Source organism: Anolis sagrei, chromosome 6 (genome assembly GCF_037176765.1).
Source record: "Anolis sagrei isolate rAnoSag1 chromosome 6, rAnoSag1.mat, whole genome shotgun sequence".
Classification (NCBI taxonomy): Eukaryota; Metazoa; Chordata; class Lepidosauria; order Squamata; family Dactyloidae; genus Anolis; species Anolis sagrei.
Window position 1 is genome coordinate 76,077,471 of NC_090026.1, and position 18,631 is coordinate 76,096,101.

General features: G+C 39.6%; 1 protein-coding gene across 1 annotated transcript in view; it reads left to right on the top strand.

Annotated features, from left to right (window-relative positions):
* Positions 1-6,475: 6,475 nt before the first annotated feature.
* The window catches only part of LOC132779660 (synaptotagmin-like protein 2), a 29,638-nt gene continuing 17,482 nt past the window's right edge, over positions 6,476-18,631 (top strand). Inside the window, 4 exon segments of the mRNA XM_067470564.1 lie at positions 6,476-6,845; positions 6,848-6,902; positions 7,609-7,697; positions 7,700-8,062. Of these exon segments, the coding sequence (XP_067326665.1) occupies positions 6,476-6,845; positions 6,848-6,902; positions 7,609-7,697; positions 7,700-8,062 (877 nt within the window).

Sequence of the window (18,631 nt, forward strand, 5' to 3'; positions counted from 1 at the left end):
TGTATATGTAAGAGGCATTGTGGAAGTGATAGCTATATAAGGTGTTCCAAAGGCTGTACTGGAACCCACCTGGACCAGGTGCAGCCAAAGAGGTCTCACAATTCCCACTTTTGGTCTAGGATAATATATAGGACAGCTGTGATATTGTTCTTCAGCTGGCAATGTTCAGGAGAGTTCACTTTAATGCCAATCAATGACAAATTTGCATATGCTTTACATTAAATTGCATAAATCAATCTTGATAAAAGCATCATAGCAATTATGTGTGACATGAGCTGCCTTTGCACTGTTCATTTAAGACTTTTCTGTCAATGCAATATTGATTAGCTCGCTTCAGAAAGAATTGGCTCCCTTTCTTCTTCCTTCTATTAGAGTCTTGTTAGCACATGGCCTTTAGTGCCCTGGTGCTGCAAAAGAAGTTAAATGAGTTCATGTCAAACTTGGGGAGCACAACACAAGATGATATTTCTTCAGCGCATTTAGCTATGACAAATTGTTCAACAACATGTCACTGTCTTTCTAAACTGAATTGCTTTCTGATGGATTTAAGTTAAGCATTTGTTGTGTGGGTGTAAATTCAGCTCACACTCTTCTATGTGTTGCCAATGTATGTAACAGGAATTATAACTATTTCTGCCAGGTTCTTATGTCTAGCTGAACTCGAACATTTCAGGCAGAGTAAAATGCAATTTATTTATTTGCTCATTCATTTATTTGCAATGAAAACTGTCAAATAATGGATATATTGCATTACTTCCAGTATAAACTGTTTCTGTGTACTAAATTGGAAAGGAATATAGGCAGTGTGAAAGAGGCATCAAATATTTCACTATCCACAATTGACTTTTTGTTTTCGCATCTGAACAGAAATTCAAGTCATAGCTTTATATTCTTGTCAAGTACTGGATTTATTTCTTAGCCCAATGGTATGTTACATCATTTTTCCCAAATCAGTTAATGACATCTGTATTTCATCAGATGCCAACTGATGGTCATTACTAACAGATTGATACTTCATTTATATGTTCCAATTGATGTACAAGGTATTGCATTTCATACATTACTTCCCTTAAAAATGTATTTGGTGTTGTGATGTGCCTTCAGGTTGATTCAGATTTAAGGTGGCCTATCATAGGTTTTTCTTGACAATATTTAATCATTTGTTTACCATTGCCTGTTTCTTCAGTCCCTTCTACACAGCTGTGTGGATTCAGATATTCCAGTTCAAAGCAGATATTGTGGATTATCTGCCTTGATATTCTGGGTCATATGGCTGTATTGAAGGGCCCTTGGGCTTGGTGAGGGGGTTTCTATAACTGAACAGGGATTCAGACTCTGGTCTGTAGATATTTTAGTCTGACACTAAATCCACTGCAGCACACCATCTCTCCCAAAAATGCATTAATTGAACATTTTGAAATAAAACATACAATTGAATCATGTGGGATTTGGTAGTGTGGTTCCAATGCATGCTTAGTAACCTTTGAGCTTGAAAATTGTTACATGAGTTTATATCAAGACTTAACCATAACTATCATGGGGCAATTAAAATGTATTAAGTTGGGTTGTTGTAGGTTTTTTTCGGGCTATATGGCCATGTTCTAAAGGCATTTTCTCCTGATGTTTCGCCTGCATTTATGGCAAGCGAAACGTCAGGAGAAAATACCTTTAGAACATGGCCATATAGCCCGAAAAAAACCTACAACAACCCAATGATTCCGGCCATGAAAGCCTTTGACAATGTATTAAATTGGTCGTGGTTTTACTTGTTGCATTGATTTCAATGGATCTATTTTAAGCTTAAATTTGAATCCAGCTCCACCATTTTTAGCCAAAACAAAAAAAATAGTCACAGACTGAAAACTACAAGTTTGTGTGTACTTGCCCAAGGAGCTTCCTGTGACGGCGCGTGTGGCGCCTCATATACTTAGAACTGTTAGTTGCAGGATTTTAAACTGCCATTTTATTTCTGTCTACCTTGTACATGTATAGTTAAATTTCATTGGTTACTATAGCTGTCAATTTATTGTTGTTGTGCACCAATTGGTTTGTTTCCCCAGTTCAGTTGTTTAGGCTCCGCCCCTTCCAAGGGAGAAAGGGAAGGTTTCTCCCTCACCTTTTTTACCTCAGTAAAAGACTCATTGGATGGACGTGTCCAAAAGCTTGGCCCAAAAGCCCCTGGTCAAGGCATTTTTTTACTATCAGTTCTTAAGTTTTACCCCTGAGTCTTATTCTTTATGTTCAAACCCCCTGAACGAACATGTGAAGACTTCAGGCGCCCTCACACCAGTTCTTTGGCACCATAGGAAGGTCTTGTCCTTCAATTTAGGGCACTGAACTGGGGTTGTGGTTTGCTCCGGCATCCATAGCCATTGAGAGAGAGGGAACCAGAAAAGCTTCTCAGCTTATTACTCCTGGGACCCTGGACTTAGAGTTTATAAAGTATCTTTTCCCAGTTGAAACATAAAGTTTGTGTCAAAGAAAGAGAACTGTTAACAATAAACATCATTTCGAGTTAACTGTTGTGTTCTGGTCCTTGGGAGTTCCAGTTTCCCTAAAGGAGGGCAAGAAAGCAATCCCCTGGGGAAAGCAGTCACGTCCATGCCTCTTTCTCTATAGCCCCAGGCGCGACGGCACACTTCCAAATTCTTTTTTGACTTCAAACTGTACTGGATGGTACATCAGATAAACCTTTTTTTTCCCCAGGAGTTAGAAATCTATGGCTTTCTGGATATTTTGAACTACAATTTGCATGATTTCCAGCCAATATAGATAATGATAAAATACTATGGGTGTTTTTATGGATAATGATAAATATTATGGGAGTAATGGTCCCATTTTTGGTGCATCTCATCTAACTGGCCATTAGAGCAACTTCAGCTGGTAGCCAGTAACTGTCCTACAAATATTTAATCAAGGTCCAGTGATGGAGATCAAAAGGTAACTGAAACCCAAAAACGGGGCCAATTTACACTATGCCTAAGCAAGCTTTTTGAAATGAAGATGATTTTAATAATATTATTAGGGTTGCTATGAGGGATTCTGGGCAACGATGGCGCAATGGGTTAAACCACTGAGCTTCTGGACCTGCTGATTGGAAGATCAGCAGTTCAAATCCACAGGACTCAGTGAACTCCCACTGTTAGCCCCAGCTTCTGCCAACTTAGCAGTTCAAAACCATGCAAGTGTGAGTAGATCAATAGCTACTGCCTTGGCGGGAAGGTAACAGCGCTCCATGCAGTCATGCCAGCCACATGACCTAGGAGATGTCTATAGATGGAGATAAGCACCATCCCCCAAGTTGGACATGAGTAGACTTAATGTCAAGAAGAAATCTTTACTATGAGGGATTCTACTCAAATGCATCATTTTTTTTCTTGTAGATATTGCATGGTGTATGGAAGCATGTTCATGGATTATTTTTTTTAAAAAGGGTAATAATTTAGGGAAATTATTTCCCCAGTAAAAGATATATAGTTCTTTATTGGGAATACTGGGCTTTTATTAAGGTACGGAAACATGTGAGTATGCCCAACAAACCAGATGCAGACAATGCCAAGGATTTTGATATCCCCCACCTTTGCAAAAGAAATCCCACTGGGATAATTAAGGGCTCTGGGAGGAAAGTGAGTATTGACAACTCTAATTTATGTTTGGCAAAGTCAGTGTACTTTAATGAAGGCAGATTTTATTATGTATATAAATGAGAGCGCCCTTCCCTTGAGTTCTCCATCAAAATAAGCTCTGCTTTGGACTTCTTTTCATTCAAGTAGTAAACAACTGTGGAGTTAGTGCAGCAACTCAGATTAGACATAAATAATTAAAAATCCAAGACTGCCTCTGTAAGAATGAATAGCTAGAATTCTCAACCTGATTCAAGAGGGCCACTCAACAGCAACAACCCAGGTTGCTAAGCAGCATTTCTACTCAGATGTGAGTGCTTGAAATGTGTTTTTAAAAGAAGTGCTCTTCGGTTACAAGGGATAGCATTATCGACTTTCATGCAGTCCAGTAACGGCAATGGAGGAAAAATACATGACAGACAGAATATCAGATCCACAGGTGGCAAGGTTGTTAGCTGCAAGGGTGATGTATTTTTCCCCATTCTGGTTCACTTGTTACAAGAAAATATTGTTTTTGTTTCTGGCAGTCTCTGGCAATCCACCTTGGCATGTTCCCCTATTTTTGATGTTACCACTTTTAGAAAACCATGACAGGATGCATGCCACCAGTTTATTTTGTCTCATCATGAGACTGCAGTTCAACAAATGAAGTAGGAATTGCAGGTCTTCATTGTCTAGAATGCTAAAAAGGAGTCATTTTTAAATCCCCTTATATTGCATGTCAATAACGTTGTGAACTCAACTCATGGAGCTCCTGGTGGCGCAGTGGGTTAAACCCCTGTGCCGGCAGGACTGAAGATCGAGAGGTCGCAGGTTAGAATCTGGGGAGAGGCGGATGAGCTCCCTCTATCAACATGAGAGAAGCCTCCCACAAGGATGATAAAAACATCATATCATCTGGGCGTCCCCTGGGCAACGTCCTTGTAGACAGCCAATTCTCTCACACTAGAAGCGACTTGTAGTTTCTCAAGTTGCTCCTGACACAACAAAAAAAAAAACAACAACTCATGGTAGTAGTTTGCTATGATAAGCTTGGATCCTTCAAACCACTGGGAATTATTTCTTCCCTAACAGTATTAATATTGAGTATTAATACACAAGAACCTAGTAATATATTTTAGTTTAAACTAACCATGAAAACAATCCTGGATGCAAACACTGAACTGAGAAGGTTACCTAGAAATGAGCAATAGTAAAGAAAAAAAGTCAGGTAAGCATCAATATGCTGACACTGTGTCAGCAATAAATCATTGTCCCAGAAGATGAAATCCTTTTGAACATTATTTTGACAGACCTGGACTAATCAACAAAGAGTTCCTGATACACAAAACTAGCTCAGGGGCTATAAAAGACAATGCTGGTAGACCACAATGGTGGGCATTGAAGAAGAGAAAATGAAATAGGGTGTATTTCCATAGAAATAATAGAAGCCTTCATCTCTTCTAGATGGTTAAAACACCCAAAGAAATTGTTCAAGCAGAAGCATAACAAGCCAAAAACAAACTTCCAATGAAAAGACAAAACCTTGTTTATTCTATTATCAAAAGCTGTCATGGCCAGAATCACTGGGTTGCTGTGAGTTTTTCAGGCTGTATGGCCAAATATTGGAACATGGCCATACAGCCCAAAAACCTCACAGCAACCCACTTGTTTATTCTGTCTGATATTCAGTGTAGAAGAGAACATTCACGTCTTTTACATACATTACATGTTGAAATAGACTGGGTACTTCAACCGATTATTTTTGTTCCTGTGTTATCAATATATTAGAATAGAAAGTGACTTGCATTTGAACTTCTGCTTTTTGTGTTCCAGAAGGTGACTTTGTTGGCTTTAAACGGGGATGGAGCAAATGAATGCAGGCTCAGCCTATTCATGGCCATTAACCATGTTACTAAAGGGAACCTCCAGTGTTGTAGCAAGTCTGAGGGATCGAGAGATCATTGCAAAAAAGAGAAAGAGTCCCTTCTGCTCTCTACATCTAGCTACTGTCCTCTTGCCTTGCTGCCTTTCTGGCATAGCCAGAAAGGCATTGCTGTTCTGCTGCCAGTTTGTGCCACTTATCACTCTTCACAATCATTTATCTTGCCTTGGCAGCACAGCTACTACTTTGTGCCTTTATGTGTAGAGGTCAGTTCAGGTCAAATCGTCCCACTTTGCTGGCTCTTTGTGTGTAGCACAGAATGACTTTATTTGTTCACTCTGTTTGCTTAATTTATATCACACCTTCCTTCTAATATGAAACCCAAGCTGGCTTACAGTGTCTGTGAAAAGCAAAATACCATGAAAACTATGTGTTATATATATATATATATATATATATATATATATATATATAAGCACTGTTTCTATTCTGTACTTTCATGTAATGTCTGACTTATGGCAATTAAAAGATGACCCTAACATGGAGTTTTCTCAGTGATACTTTCACAAAAGGAGTTTGCTAGTGCCTTCTTTTGAAGTGGAAAGAGTGATTTGCCCAAGGTCACCCAGTAGCTTTCCATGGCCAAGAAAGGATTTAAAATCTAGTCTTCCAGGGTCCTAGTCTAATACTAAACACTGTGCTGCACCAACTCTCCAAAGACAAATGAATACAAAACACCATAAAATTGTTAGAGTTTTTATCATTTCTTAAGTAGAATCCATTCAGAAGAAGGACTAAACCCAGTTATAGAGGCTTTGCAAAGGAGTTCAAATAAGCAAACTTCTTCCAAAAGTCTAGAGGACATACCATCAGCTACATCAAATAAAAGAAACATAAACCTTCTAAGAGGAGACTTAGTGCGGAAAATGTTTACACAGCACCTTCTTTCCCTGATAACAAATTCTCGCATCCAGAAAAAGTCAAACAGATGAGTAAATTGGTCCCAGCATTTCCACAGGATGGGAGTGATGACAGTGAGTCAGACACAGCATCAGACAGCAGTTACCCACTTGGCAGGATCAAGAAGAGACCCAACTTGCTAACCAATATTAGTGACTCTTTTGGCTTGGCATCCTTGTCTTCTGTGAGTACTAGTGTGATGTGTGTCTACAGTGGAGATTTTGGCAATGTGGATATGAAAGGCAATATCCAATTTGCCATTGATTATGTGGATCAACTAAAGGAGTTTCATATTTTTATTGCCCAAGGCAAGGACTTGGCAATTGCAGATGTGAATAAGCAATGTTTAGACCCGTATGTGAAGAGTTACTTGTTACCAGAGAAGTACAAACTGGGCAAAGAAAGACAACTATGAAAAAGAAAACACTGATCCCTGTTTACAATGAGATATTATGGTATAAAGTTGAGAAAGGCCTTTTGGCATCCCAGAGGCTAAATATTAGGGCTGGGCGGTTTCGTTTCGTTAATTCGTAATTCGTTAATAATTCGTTATTTTTTTCAATTACAAAACGATAACGAACCATTCTGGAGCAATTTTTTAAAAAAACGAATTTTTAAACACGTTTTGTAAATGCTTCGTATTTCGTTATTGTATTTGTTTCGTTATTGTTCTGAGGTCGTTTCGTTATTATTTCCGCATGTCTGGGGCAAGTTTTTTGTTTAATTAGTGAAAAAAAATTATAATATCACACCAACAGTCAACAACAGAGGGAGAGGGAAGCTTCAGAAGTTTTTGGAGGTTTTTTAGCGTATTTCGCGGTCACGTCCGCCATTAACGAATCGATTCGTTATTGTTTCGGAAATCGATTCGTTAATGTTTTGTAATTTTTTTCACATTTACGAAATTTCGTAAATACCGAACTTTTTTAAGGGAAAATTTTGTAATTATTTTAAATATCGAAACAAAAAAAAACCCCAAATACAAATTGATTTTAGAAACAAATTTTTCCGTTGTTACCCAGGCCTACTAAATATCTCCATTTGGCACAATGATACTTTTGGACAAAATAGATTCTTGAGTGAAGTTGAGCTCGACTTGAGAAACTGGGATTGGAATGATAAACAGAACAAACAGATGAACTGGTACCCACTTAAGCCAAGGACTCCACTAACCACTCTTGAGCTAGAGAACAGAAGTAAAGATTGCTCTCCAGTATATGCTGCAGGTAAAAAGACCCCAGCCACTGGAGAATCCACATTTGGGTGAAGGAATGCAATGACCTCCCATTCCTCAGGGACAATAAATTCAACTCCTTTGTTAAGTGTACCATTCTGCTGGATACAAGTAGAAAAAGCCATCAGAAACCAAGAGTCGTGTCCAAGATGGCAAATCCTGTGTTCAACCATACCATGGTCTATGATGGCTTCAGGCCTGAAGACCTGAAAGAAGCTTGTGTAGAGCTCATTGTCTGGGACCACAACAAACTAGCCAATCACTTCATTGGAGGCCCCAGAATAGGACTTGGAACAGGAAAGAGCTATGGCACACCTGTAGAGTGGATGAACTCTACATTAGAGGAAGTAACAAGTAATGTAAGGATCAGGGCAGCAAGCGGTATGAGGCAAACCACCTGGCTAGCATTGTGTAATAACAACCAGGGTGAAGTAACTGCTGGGGTAAGAAAGGAGTTGGAAGGTTGGAGTATACTGAGGGTTGGAGTTTACTGAAGGTTGAAGTTCTGAGAGGCTTGTGTCTTGAGGAGACTGAAGGTTGGAGTATCAAGAAGAACTGAACTACAAAACCAGCCTGCTGTGAGTAAGAAGTCTCCAGTTATCTGGAAGTATCAGGAAAAGAAGGCTGGAGAAGTATTCCAGTCTTTAGCCACTATAAATGGACTCTGTGTGTGTGTGTGTGTGTGTGCGGGTGTGTATATATATATATATATATATATATATATATATATATATATTTGTATAAAGTCTGTGCAAAGACAAAGGTGTGAGATTACTCCTTGATCGGAGGGGGAAAGCTTCTGCAGCTGTTTGTGACTACACATATTAATCTTCATCGTGACAAGAATCTGCTCCAGGACTTAGTTCAAAGTAGCTAACCAAGTGAAGTTATGAAATAATGGGGAGATTGCTTCAGCACCTTGGCTAGCTCTATTCATATCTGCCATCTAGGAATATGCATTTTTTTCTGGTTGGAGACATCACTGATATATGTATTGTCGAAGGCTTTCATGGCTGGAATCACTGGGTTGTTGTGAGTTTTCTGGGCTGTATTGCCATATTCCTGAAGCATTCTCTCCTGACATTTTGCCTGCATCTGTGGCAGGCATCCTCAGAAGTTGTGAGGTCACAGCCTCTGAGAATGCCTGCCATAGATGTAGGCGAAACGTCAGTAGAGAACACTTCAAGAATATGGCCATACAGCCTGGAAAACTCACAAGAACCCAATCACTGATATACTCTAAGCTTATATATGTGTAAAGCACATTGAAGTAATCTTGGATCACTTTTCTTACAATGCATATGTATTCCCTCCTTCCTCTCAGTGTTTGCTTCACTTTCACCTGACTTTCATTGCATCTTCTAGAGCTATTGGGGTCTTCCAGTTCATAGTACTTTCTCACTTGTTTTCTACCTGAGAATCAAAGCATGTTTCCCGCAGGATTGTGCGATGATGTAATCATATTATAAAGTTCATTTCTTTCTCTTTGAGGATAGAATGAGAAACCAGCATTGTTTCATATTTAATGAAAGGTGGATTCTGGGAAGCAACAAATGTTTCGGAACAGTTCTTTCTCTTTTCCAAGAGATGGGCATGAATCTTTAAGAGAAATGATGCAACCAGATGGGTTTTCAAGCAGGAGCTCAATATCCAGAATGGGAATACAATACAATACAGGTATAAATTAAAATTAGTTTTAAAAAAAGAAAATCTGTTTAGGGAGCCTCCTATCTCAAAAAATAGCTCTTATTTCCAGATAGTGGTTGAACTTAATCCTATGTTGTGCTACTCTCTCTGTTTGGTATTTATACTTTTAGTGATATATCTTCATCCTGGCTGTATGAATCCCAGAAAGGGCAAGGCATGGAGAAGTGCTAAAAGAATCGTCCATGCTGATTTTTTTTTCCTGTGGCCTGTGGTATGAATCGTATCTCCCAGAGATAGCAGACAACTCTTGGAGCATAATAGAACAATGTAAAATCAAGCCAATACAGTATGTGCTACTGATAAGGAAATGTTGTTTATTCTCCTTATGAAATACAAGCCAATCGATCAAAAGCATATTTTGTTCTACTTCTTTCACTATGATAATAGATGCACACATGACAAACAGCCTGCACGTGTTATGTGTTGTGTTTCATGTGCCATTATCAAGGCTTGCCAAAAATATTGTTGATACTAGTTAAGAGGAAATAATAATTATTTATTTTTTCATGTCAGGAGTGACTTGAGAAACTGCAAGTTGCTTCTGGTGTGAGAGAATTGGCCATCTGCAGGGATGTTGTCTAAGCGATACCCAGATGTCTTTTTTTAATGGGGAGCTGGAGCTGACAGAGGGAACTGTGCTGCTCAAAGTGGTAGTCCATGAGTAACCATCTTCCAGTCTGTGATGAACCAAAGAATGAAACAGTTGTAGCCAAATGAGCAAAAAAATATAACGCAGATCCCTGGCATACTTTAAAAAAAAACTCTGCCAGTTTCCATATCATATAATCTGGAATACATTCCTGGGATTGCTTGTATGAATTCAGGAAAATTAAATTTCAGGTCTCTAGTTAATTAAAAATGGAAGCTGTTGGAAAGACAAATGTGAATAATTATTTATTGTGGGGATGTTTTAATAAAATGATATTTTTGTAATTGGAAGACTGTCTTTGCCAGCCAAATCCATGCATGCCCAAAGATATTTGTGTCTGAGCATCTTTTGACTACTTTGTTTTGAACATATTTGTTCTGTTTATTGGGTGGCAAGTAGTCTATGAGAACAAAAGCTTGCATCCAAAAATCTCAGCACTACTTTGCAGTACAATTCCATAATTAATGAAGGAATAAAACCAACACCTTTCCCAAATTATGGAACACCACTGCAGATTTACTACCAGCTTTAGCAGCTTCTAATGCATATAGAGTGGAATCTGTACTTAAGAGCACCCCAGTTTAAGAGTGCTTTGACTTAAGAGCAGCCGATCAGTCTTAGTTTTGCTTTGACATAAGAGCAGTGTTTGAGTTAGCTCGGGGGGGGGCTAGTGTGAGACAGGGTGCTAAACTGTTTGGGACCTGCCTACCTTTGTGACCGTATCTCCCTCCATGAACCATCTCGGGCCCTCCGATCTTCTGGGGAGGCCCTTCTCTCGCCCCTGCCACTTTCACAAGCTCGCCTGGTAAGTACAAGGGAGAGTGCTCCCCGACTCTGCAACTCACTGCCTGGAGAAATTAGGAAAGCCCCTACCCTAGAAACTTTTAAAAGGAACCTTAAAACCTGGCTCTTCCGCTGCGCCTTTGGTGAGCAGGTATACAATTTCACATTATTGCTCAGCCTCAATGTTCTGTCATTGGAGTATATGTCCCCCCTCGTGGGAAAGCCTGATTCCACAACCCCCACTATAATGAGCCCTCCTCCGCTAATAACCTGCTTCTCTTTTATCTCGCCCGAGTTTTAGTTAGTTTTAATCAGTTTGTCTTTTAATCATTACATGTAGCCCGCCCATTGTCATTGTACTTGTGCTTATTGTACTTTTTACATTGTTATGTATTCACATGTTTTATGTAACTATGATGTTGTTGTTTATTGTTTGTGTTTTCAGATTGCATTTTCGGTTTTTCTTTATTGTAATTGTTGTTTCGGCTTGGCCACATGTAAGCTACTCCAAGTCCCCATCGGGGAAGATTGTGGTGGGGTATAAATAAAGATTATATTATTATTATTATTATTATTATTATTATTATTATTATTATTATTGCACAGGGCTTTAGGACTTCAAGGCAGCAGGTTCCATGCCTTGTGCTCTTGTCTGCTTTGCTTTGTCTGCTTTGGGGAATTTTGAGTTAGTTGATTTTGTGTGATTTTTATTCCTGGTATGTTTTGCTCCATGAAGAGAGAGAGGGAAAGAGAGCAAGAGAGGGAGGGAGGCTGGAATGAGTACTGTATGAAGAAAATATGTTTCTGCCTCTTCACTTTGTGCTTCCTTGTCACAACTTAGTGCTCCTACCATTGTGCCGCAACTTTTTATTATTCCTTGTGAATGTGCATTTATATATTATTTGTTATTTATAAAGTACATTTTCTTATTTAATAATATATAACAAATATGCGGGGTTGGACAGATTAATAGTATTTCAATGGGGAAAAATGCTTTTCGATAAGAGTGTTTTGAGTTAAGAGCTCAGTCATGGAACAGATTAAACTCTTAAGTCAAGATATCACTGTACACCCACTCCAGAAAATATCCCTTAAGCATCCACATAATTGTACCACAGCGACATTTAGGTATTTAATTAAACACCTACTCAGGCATCAGAAAGAAGGCAGCTCTCTACCTACTTTGCAAGATGTTCAAATAGGTAGGCACTAAGCAAATATGTATTTGATAGAATGTTTGATGTGTCTGGAGGAGTAAGGAAGTGATTGAATAAAAACAAATTGGAACTGAATCCAGGTAAGACATGTACTTACTAGATCTGTCTCTCCAAATGTCAGCCCAGATAGATGCAACAGTCAGGAGTGCAAATTACCAGCTTGAGGCTAATGCGCAAGCTGCGCCCCTTCCTAGAATTGGAAGACCTAAAGTAGTAGTGCATGTACTGGTCACCTCAAGGTTGGACTTCTGCAATGTGGTGTACATTGAACTACCTATGTAAAGAGTTTGGAAACTCCAGTTGGTTCAAAACGTGACAGCCAGATTGGTTATGGGTACATCTAGGAGTGAGCTATTATACCTATACTAAAATAATTCCACTGGTTTCCAACTGATTTCCAACTGGTTGCCAACTGGGCAAAGTGTTGGTTATGAGCTTTAAAGCCTACATGGTATGGGCCCAAGTTATCAACAGGATCACCTTCTCCCATACAATCCTTAGGTCCTCTGAGGGATCTAAGCCAAAACCCAACTGGCAACTGTCACTTAGCCAAAACCCAACGGGCAACTGTCACCCTATCATAGGCTGTCCCTGGACGGTGGAATGACCTGCTGGAAAAGATTTAACTGCTAAACAAACTATCAAAATGTAAGACACAATTAAGGATCTATCTCTTCCAGCAGGCCTAGCTAGTCAATTTTAATCTACAAATTTTAATTTTACATTTTAATAGCATGAGTGTTTTAATTTTTTAAATATATGCATTGTCATGATTCTTTGATTTATCTCTATATTTCAACTATGTTGTATCCCACTTTGAATGAATGCCTGAGGGAATTCTTAGCTAAGGCTGTTTTCTCCTCCTCCTTCCAGTGGCATCACTGGATGAATGCATTTCTTGGACTGGGGTTGGGAAAGTGCAGTATTAGGTCCATGAGAGTCTACTGATCTGGAAATGTGAGTTGAATGGAGCTGAAGCAAATTCCACGCAGTGCCAATTTCACTTCTTTCTTTTCTTTAGTTGCTCAAATTGCAATGAAATTTAATCATAGAATTGGCCATTATTGAAACATCTGCAGCAGATGGATTCACAGCTGATTGGTACAACATTCACAAATCCCATTGTCCTAAGCCATTGTGTAAGATGCTCTGTGTTATGATGATCAGAACTGTTGCCAAGCGTGTTCCATTGCCAAAGGCAAGGAAGTTGAAATATTTTTTTCACAGCCATGTTCTCAAATATAGATGTTGCCATAGTAATATTTCATATATCATTTATGAGTGAATCATGCCAAAAAAAGTAATATTTAAAGTATTACATAAAGGTCACATTTACATATCATACTGTTAATTTATTGTGATGTAAACAAGTCGCAATAAGAGTTTGGCTTCTGTGTATTCACTCTCCTTTCCTCTCCTGGAGGAACTTGAGAGATTTCGCCTCTAGTCTCCATTAACCACAACTTGTTTTATTATATGAATCTCAGGTTAATCTTCACTAAAAACTTCAGTAACTATTTAATTCAGAAGTAAATATACTTAAAAGAGCCCATAGCCACCTAACAGAGCCTTCTCTTGTCACCTCTACTTTTTTGCAACCCAAATCACTTGCCCAAAGTCACAATTGTCCCTGCCAATGTTAATCACATGGTCTTAGATCACAAACAATTCCATATGATGGGGGGGGGGAGCAAAGAGCCAACATACATTGCCATCCTTTTGCCCATATGATGGGAACAGGGCCTTGTCCCATCTCCACCATATGATGGGGAAAGGAGGGAGGGTATATAGGGGCCACGAGATGGCCCATGCACCTTCTGTTTCACTGGCAACTGCCGGAGAAACGGAATGGCATGTGAAGACGTCCAAAGAAGAACTTCTTGATGGTAAGAGCTGTTTGACAGTGGGAGATTTTTAAACAGAGGGTCCATGTTTCTATTCTATGTTTCTACAACTATATATTATAAATAAAATTATAAATAATGAAGGAATGCTTCCAGACTCTTTAGGCACATGTTTGTGAATTGCCTTAAACTGCAAATCTTCCACGAGCGTAATTGCCGCATCAGATGGACCAATTTGCCCGTCATATGTTGCCTCCCCTCCATTTTCAGCATGGAGCACTTCACACAATGCATAGGCACTTATGGTCAGGCTCCATGCCAAAAAGGGAGAGGAAGCAGTGCATGCCTCCACCCTGAAAACACGAGAGCCTTCATGTGTTGCCTTCCCTGCAATGGGAGCAAGCCAGGTGGTGACACTTCCCCCCATAGGGTGGGCAAAATAAGGCAGGCAATGCGAGGCGTGAAGGCTTCTCTACACACACCACCACCACCACCACCACCACCTCCCACCAGGAGCCAGTGTATTCACCTCGATGACAGCGAATCCATGGGCCTTTTTGATGAGGTCCTTAGGCTTGAGGAATAATTTTCATTTTCCCTTGAAGACTTGAATCTGCCATCACATAATTAAGTTTGAGATGAAAACTTATAACTGAAGTCTGTGACATGGGGGTTACACTGGATGATCATGGCTGATTTCCCTGCTTAGTGCACTGGTTCAGACCTTCTGCCACTGTTTCTTTTTAGTAAAACCTCAGGAGCCTGTGTGAAAATGCTTTACTCTCAGAGGAATGAAAACAAATTCCAAAATGAAATGGCTTACAGCTCATCACAGTCCCCCTTTGGCATTTTACTGTAGGTAAAGTCACACCAACTCTGAAATGATTTTAAAAGTCTTTGTGCATCCCATTTTGTTTTCCCTGATCTCCCTGGTAGTGTTTTATTCCATTTAAGTTGCATTTCTATCCTTACCAGGAGACATCTCAGTGAAAAACAGGTCTTGCAGGAAATATATTCCTGAGTAAATTCAGTCCCACTACAGGTATTCAAAACCACAGTAGAGTGGTTGAGTCTAGGAAGCATGGATACTTAGTCAGAATGAAAGAGTGTCAGGGGCATGGATAATTTGTTGGAATGAAAGAATGTCATCCCACTATGTTTTTAATTCCAAACAGAAGCCAAACACAGTTCCATAATAACAAGCAGCTTATGAAGAGTTTTTTTAAAAAAACTTTGATATGAGAGAAATATTGAATTTTATTGAAATCTGATTTTATAACTATTTTTTTTTACTATAAACTGAACCAGTGTTAAGCATTTTTAAGCATTTTTAACTTCTCTTTGTCTGAGTTGAGCAAATATGAATTTAAATCTCTGGAGCTTTTATAGGATCAGCTTTGGTTCAGGTCAGTCTTATCCTTTTTACCTTTGGAAGCATTCTATGATGCTGTCACATGATGTAAAGCAACATCCAACTGGAGGGAAAGTGTCATATGCCATTTCCCTCTCAACACAGGAGGTTTCAATGGAGCGAACACACTTCTGGGCAACTATTCTCCAGTGTGATGGGGGAAGGGTTGCTGTGAGAGAGAGGCACATGGGGTGGCAGATTTGCCCCAGCTGCCCCTTATTTTGGCCACATGATCTTTCCTGCCCCAAAACCTAGCTTGTGGCACAAAGCTTAAGAGAAGTAATGACAAATATCTCACTTCTTGTTGTGTGCCTTTAAAGACCTCATCAAACGGAGTGAATTCACCACTTCATCACACTAGAGAAAAAATCAACTAAAAATCCGGTTTCTGCCTCCTGCAGAATTCTGGGTTTTGTAATTTAGTGAGGCTGTTAAAGGCTTCTCTCTAAACTATAAACTCCAGAATTCTGCAGGAGGCAGAAACCGGATTTTAAGTGGATTTTTTCTCTCTAGTGTAGTGAGGCCCTCCGAGTCCTTGGATGCTTTCACCCTATCTAGAGGAAGGAACCTCCACTGGACATCACATGATGTTATGTGAGTCTTGGCAGAGGCCCCGCTCCCAAGCAGGGTGAAAGTGTCAACAGGCACTTTCTCTCCAACATGGGAGGCCTCTCCACGAAGGTGGCACTTTCCCCATGTGATGGGGAAAGCGTTGCCAAAAGGGAGTGCGCACAGGGAGACAGATTCGGCCCACTGCTCCCTCTTTCCTCCCAGGTGCCAAGTGAAGTGGGATGCTTCACCTGGCTTTTATGATGAGGTCAAAAGTCACCTAATGCAAACCTATCATGATGTGTTCTTGGCAGAATTTATTCTGAGGGTATATACCTTCCCTTCCTCTGAGTGTCACCCAGTGGATTTCCATGACTGAACTGGGAATTGAAACCTGGTCTCCCAGTGTACTAGGCCAACATTCAAGCTACCATGCTGGCACTGTACAAATAGCTCCTGCTTACAGTTACAGTGTTCCCTCACTTATCACAGGGGTTCCGTTCCAGGACCTCCCGCAATAAGTGAAAATCCGTGAAGTAGGGACGCTATATTAATTTTAACATTTATACATTATTTTATATATATGATATATTATTTTCTTACCCGCACTTCCTTACTCGCCTCCTGGTCCATCCCAAGGGCACCTGCCTTTCTCCCTGGCCTCCGCAGACCCTGGCAGAGCCTGCAGAGCCGCACAAGCAGCAGCAGGCCTTCCCTGCCATGCCTCAGGCCACCGTACTTCTGGGGTCTCTGGCTTCCACTGGACATAAATATTTTATATTAATATTTTCAAAAACCCGAAAAAAGTGAGTCCACGTGAAGCAAACCACAAAACAACAAGGAAACACTGTTTCCCTAGTACGTAATATATATTACAAAACTATTATAAGCTAATGAGGAGTAATGTCAGTCCTTTTGAATCTTAACTCTAAAATTTAGTTACTTTCAAAATAATCATGTGGTCTCATTAAATGGCGAAGATTGGATATGACTTGATTCATATGCTGCCTCCCCCTCCTACCTTGTGTTCTGTTGCAAATCCTGAGACAACCATAAGGACGTGAAAACATTTCACATCCTTATGGCCATCAGCTTGCAGCATTCAGTGTTTTCTTTTTTAAGTAGAAAGAAATTGAGAAACAGAACACAATTTCATTTTTGAAATTAAGGATTCTAATAGTAACTACATATTTATAGGAGCCTTGGAACCATAATTGTAACTAATTGCTTTTGAAAATAACTTTCCAAGCTCTGATGCTTTTCCTAAGTATGGTGGGAAAACTCTTGCCCATCGCCAGTGCTGAAGTGAGATTGAATCAGGTAGCAATATTCTTTGAGCTAGCCTTGCTCTATGTCTGTCTTTCTCTTTGCTCAAACTATTTAGCACAGAATTCGACATACACTGTAATTCACGTGGAATAAAATGGCTTCCACATTCATAGTGCAAGCCTGTTCATGTTGCCTTGGAAGTAAGATTATTTCATTGGAGGTTGCAACTTGCTACTCAGGTTTCTCTCTGGCTTTAGCTGAATTGTGCCCAATTATTTTTTGCAGCAAACAAGTATCACAAACACTACAAGAGGCATGGTTTGGAACGGCAATCACTTGGTGAATGACGGCCTGTTTACTATTTAAAAGAGTGTTGGCATCAGTTATTTAGTGCTGGTTTCTGAATATTTTATTAAGGATGTTCCCTGTGCTTGTTAGATGCACAGGATCAAAGATGCACATTTTAAAATTTCATGAAGTGCATGCTTGGGATTAAACGTAAGCTTTCAACTTAATTAGATGGAACAGACAATGCCTCATAGGACCTATATTCCCTAAAGAGCTAAAAAAAAAGAATGGCAAATTGTTTAGCTTAGACACTATGAACAAGCCATTGGGGAGGAAAAATCAAGATATTTTAAAATTACTGTCATTCGTAGAACATGAGATCTAGTAGACAAATGACTTCATGCAAAAGAAATGCAAAAAAGTTTAGAAAGCAATTCCATATTTCAGATCAACTGCTGTTTTCAAACATTTATTAAAGGCACTGACTGATTATTTTGTTCCAGATGTTTCATTTTAGGGTGGAAGGAAAAGTTCTAGCACGAGGTGCACTTATGGTGTAGAACAGAACCTTCCTAATGCCACGACCCCTTAAAACAGCTCCTCGTGTTGTGGCGACCCCCCAACCACTCCATAACTCATTTTGCTACTGTTATGAATTGTAATGTAAATATCTGATATGCAGGATGTATTTCCATTCACTGGGCCAAATTTGGCACAAATACCCAATATGCCCAAATTTGAATATTGATGGGGTTGGGGGATTGATTTTGTCATTTGGGAGTTGTAGTTGCTGGGATTTATAGTTCACCTACAATCAAAAAAGCATTCTGAACTCCCCTAATGATGGAATTGAACCAAATTTAGAACACTCCCAGGACCAAGAGAAAATACTGGAAGAGTTTGGTGGGCATTGACCTTGAGTTTTGGTGCTGTAGTTCACTTACATTCAGAGAGCACTGTGGACTCAAACAATGATGTATCTGGACCAAACTTGGCACGAATACTCAATACACCCAAATGTGAACACTGGTAGAGTTTGGAGAAATAGACCTTGACATTTGGGAGTTGTAGTTGCTGGGATTTATAGTTAACCTACAGTCAAAGAGCACTCTGAACCCAGCCCACAATGGATCTGCACCAAATTTGGCACACTACCTACATGGCCAACATTGAACATTGGTGACATTGTTGGGGGGCTGCCTTTTTTTTATTCTGGGAGTTTTAGTTCACCAA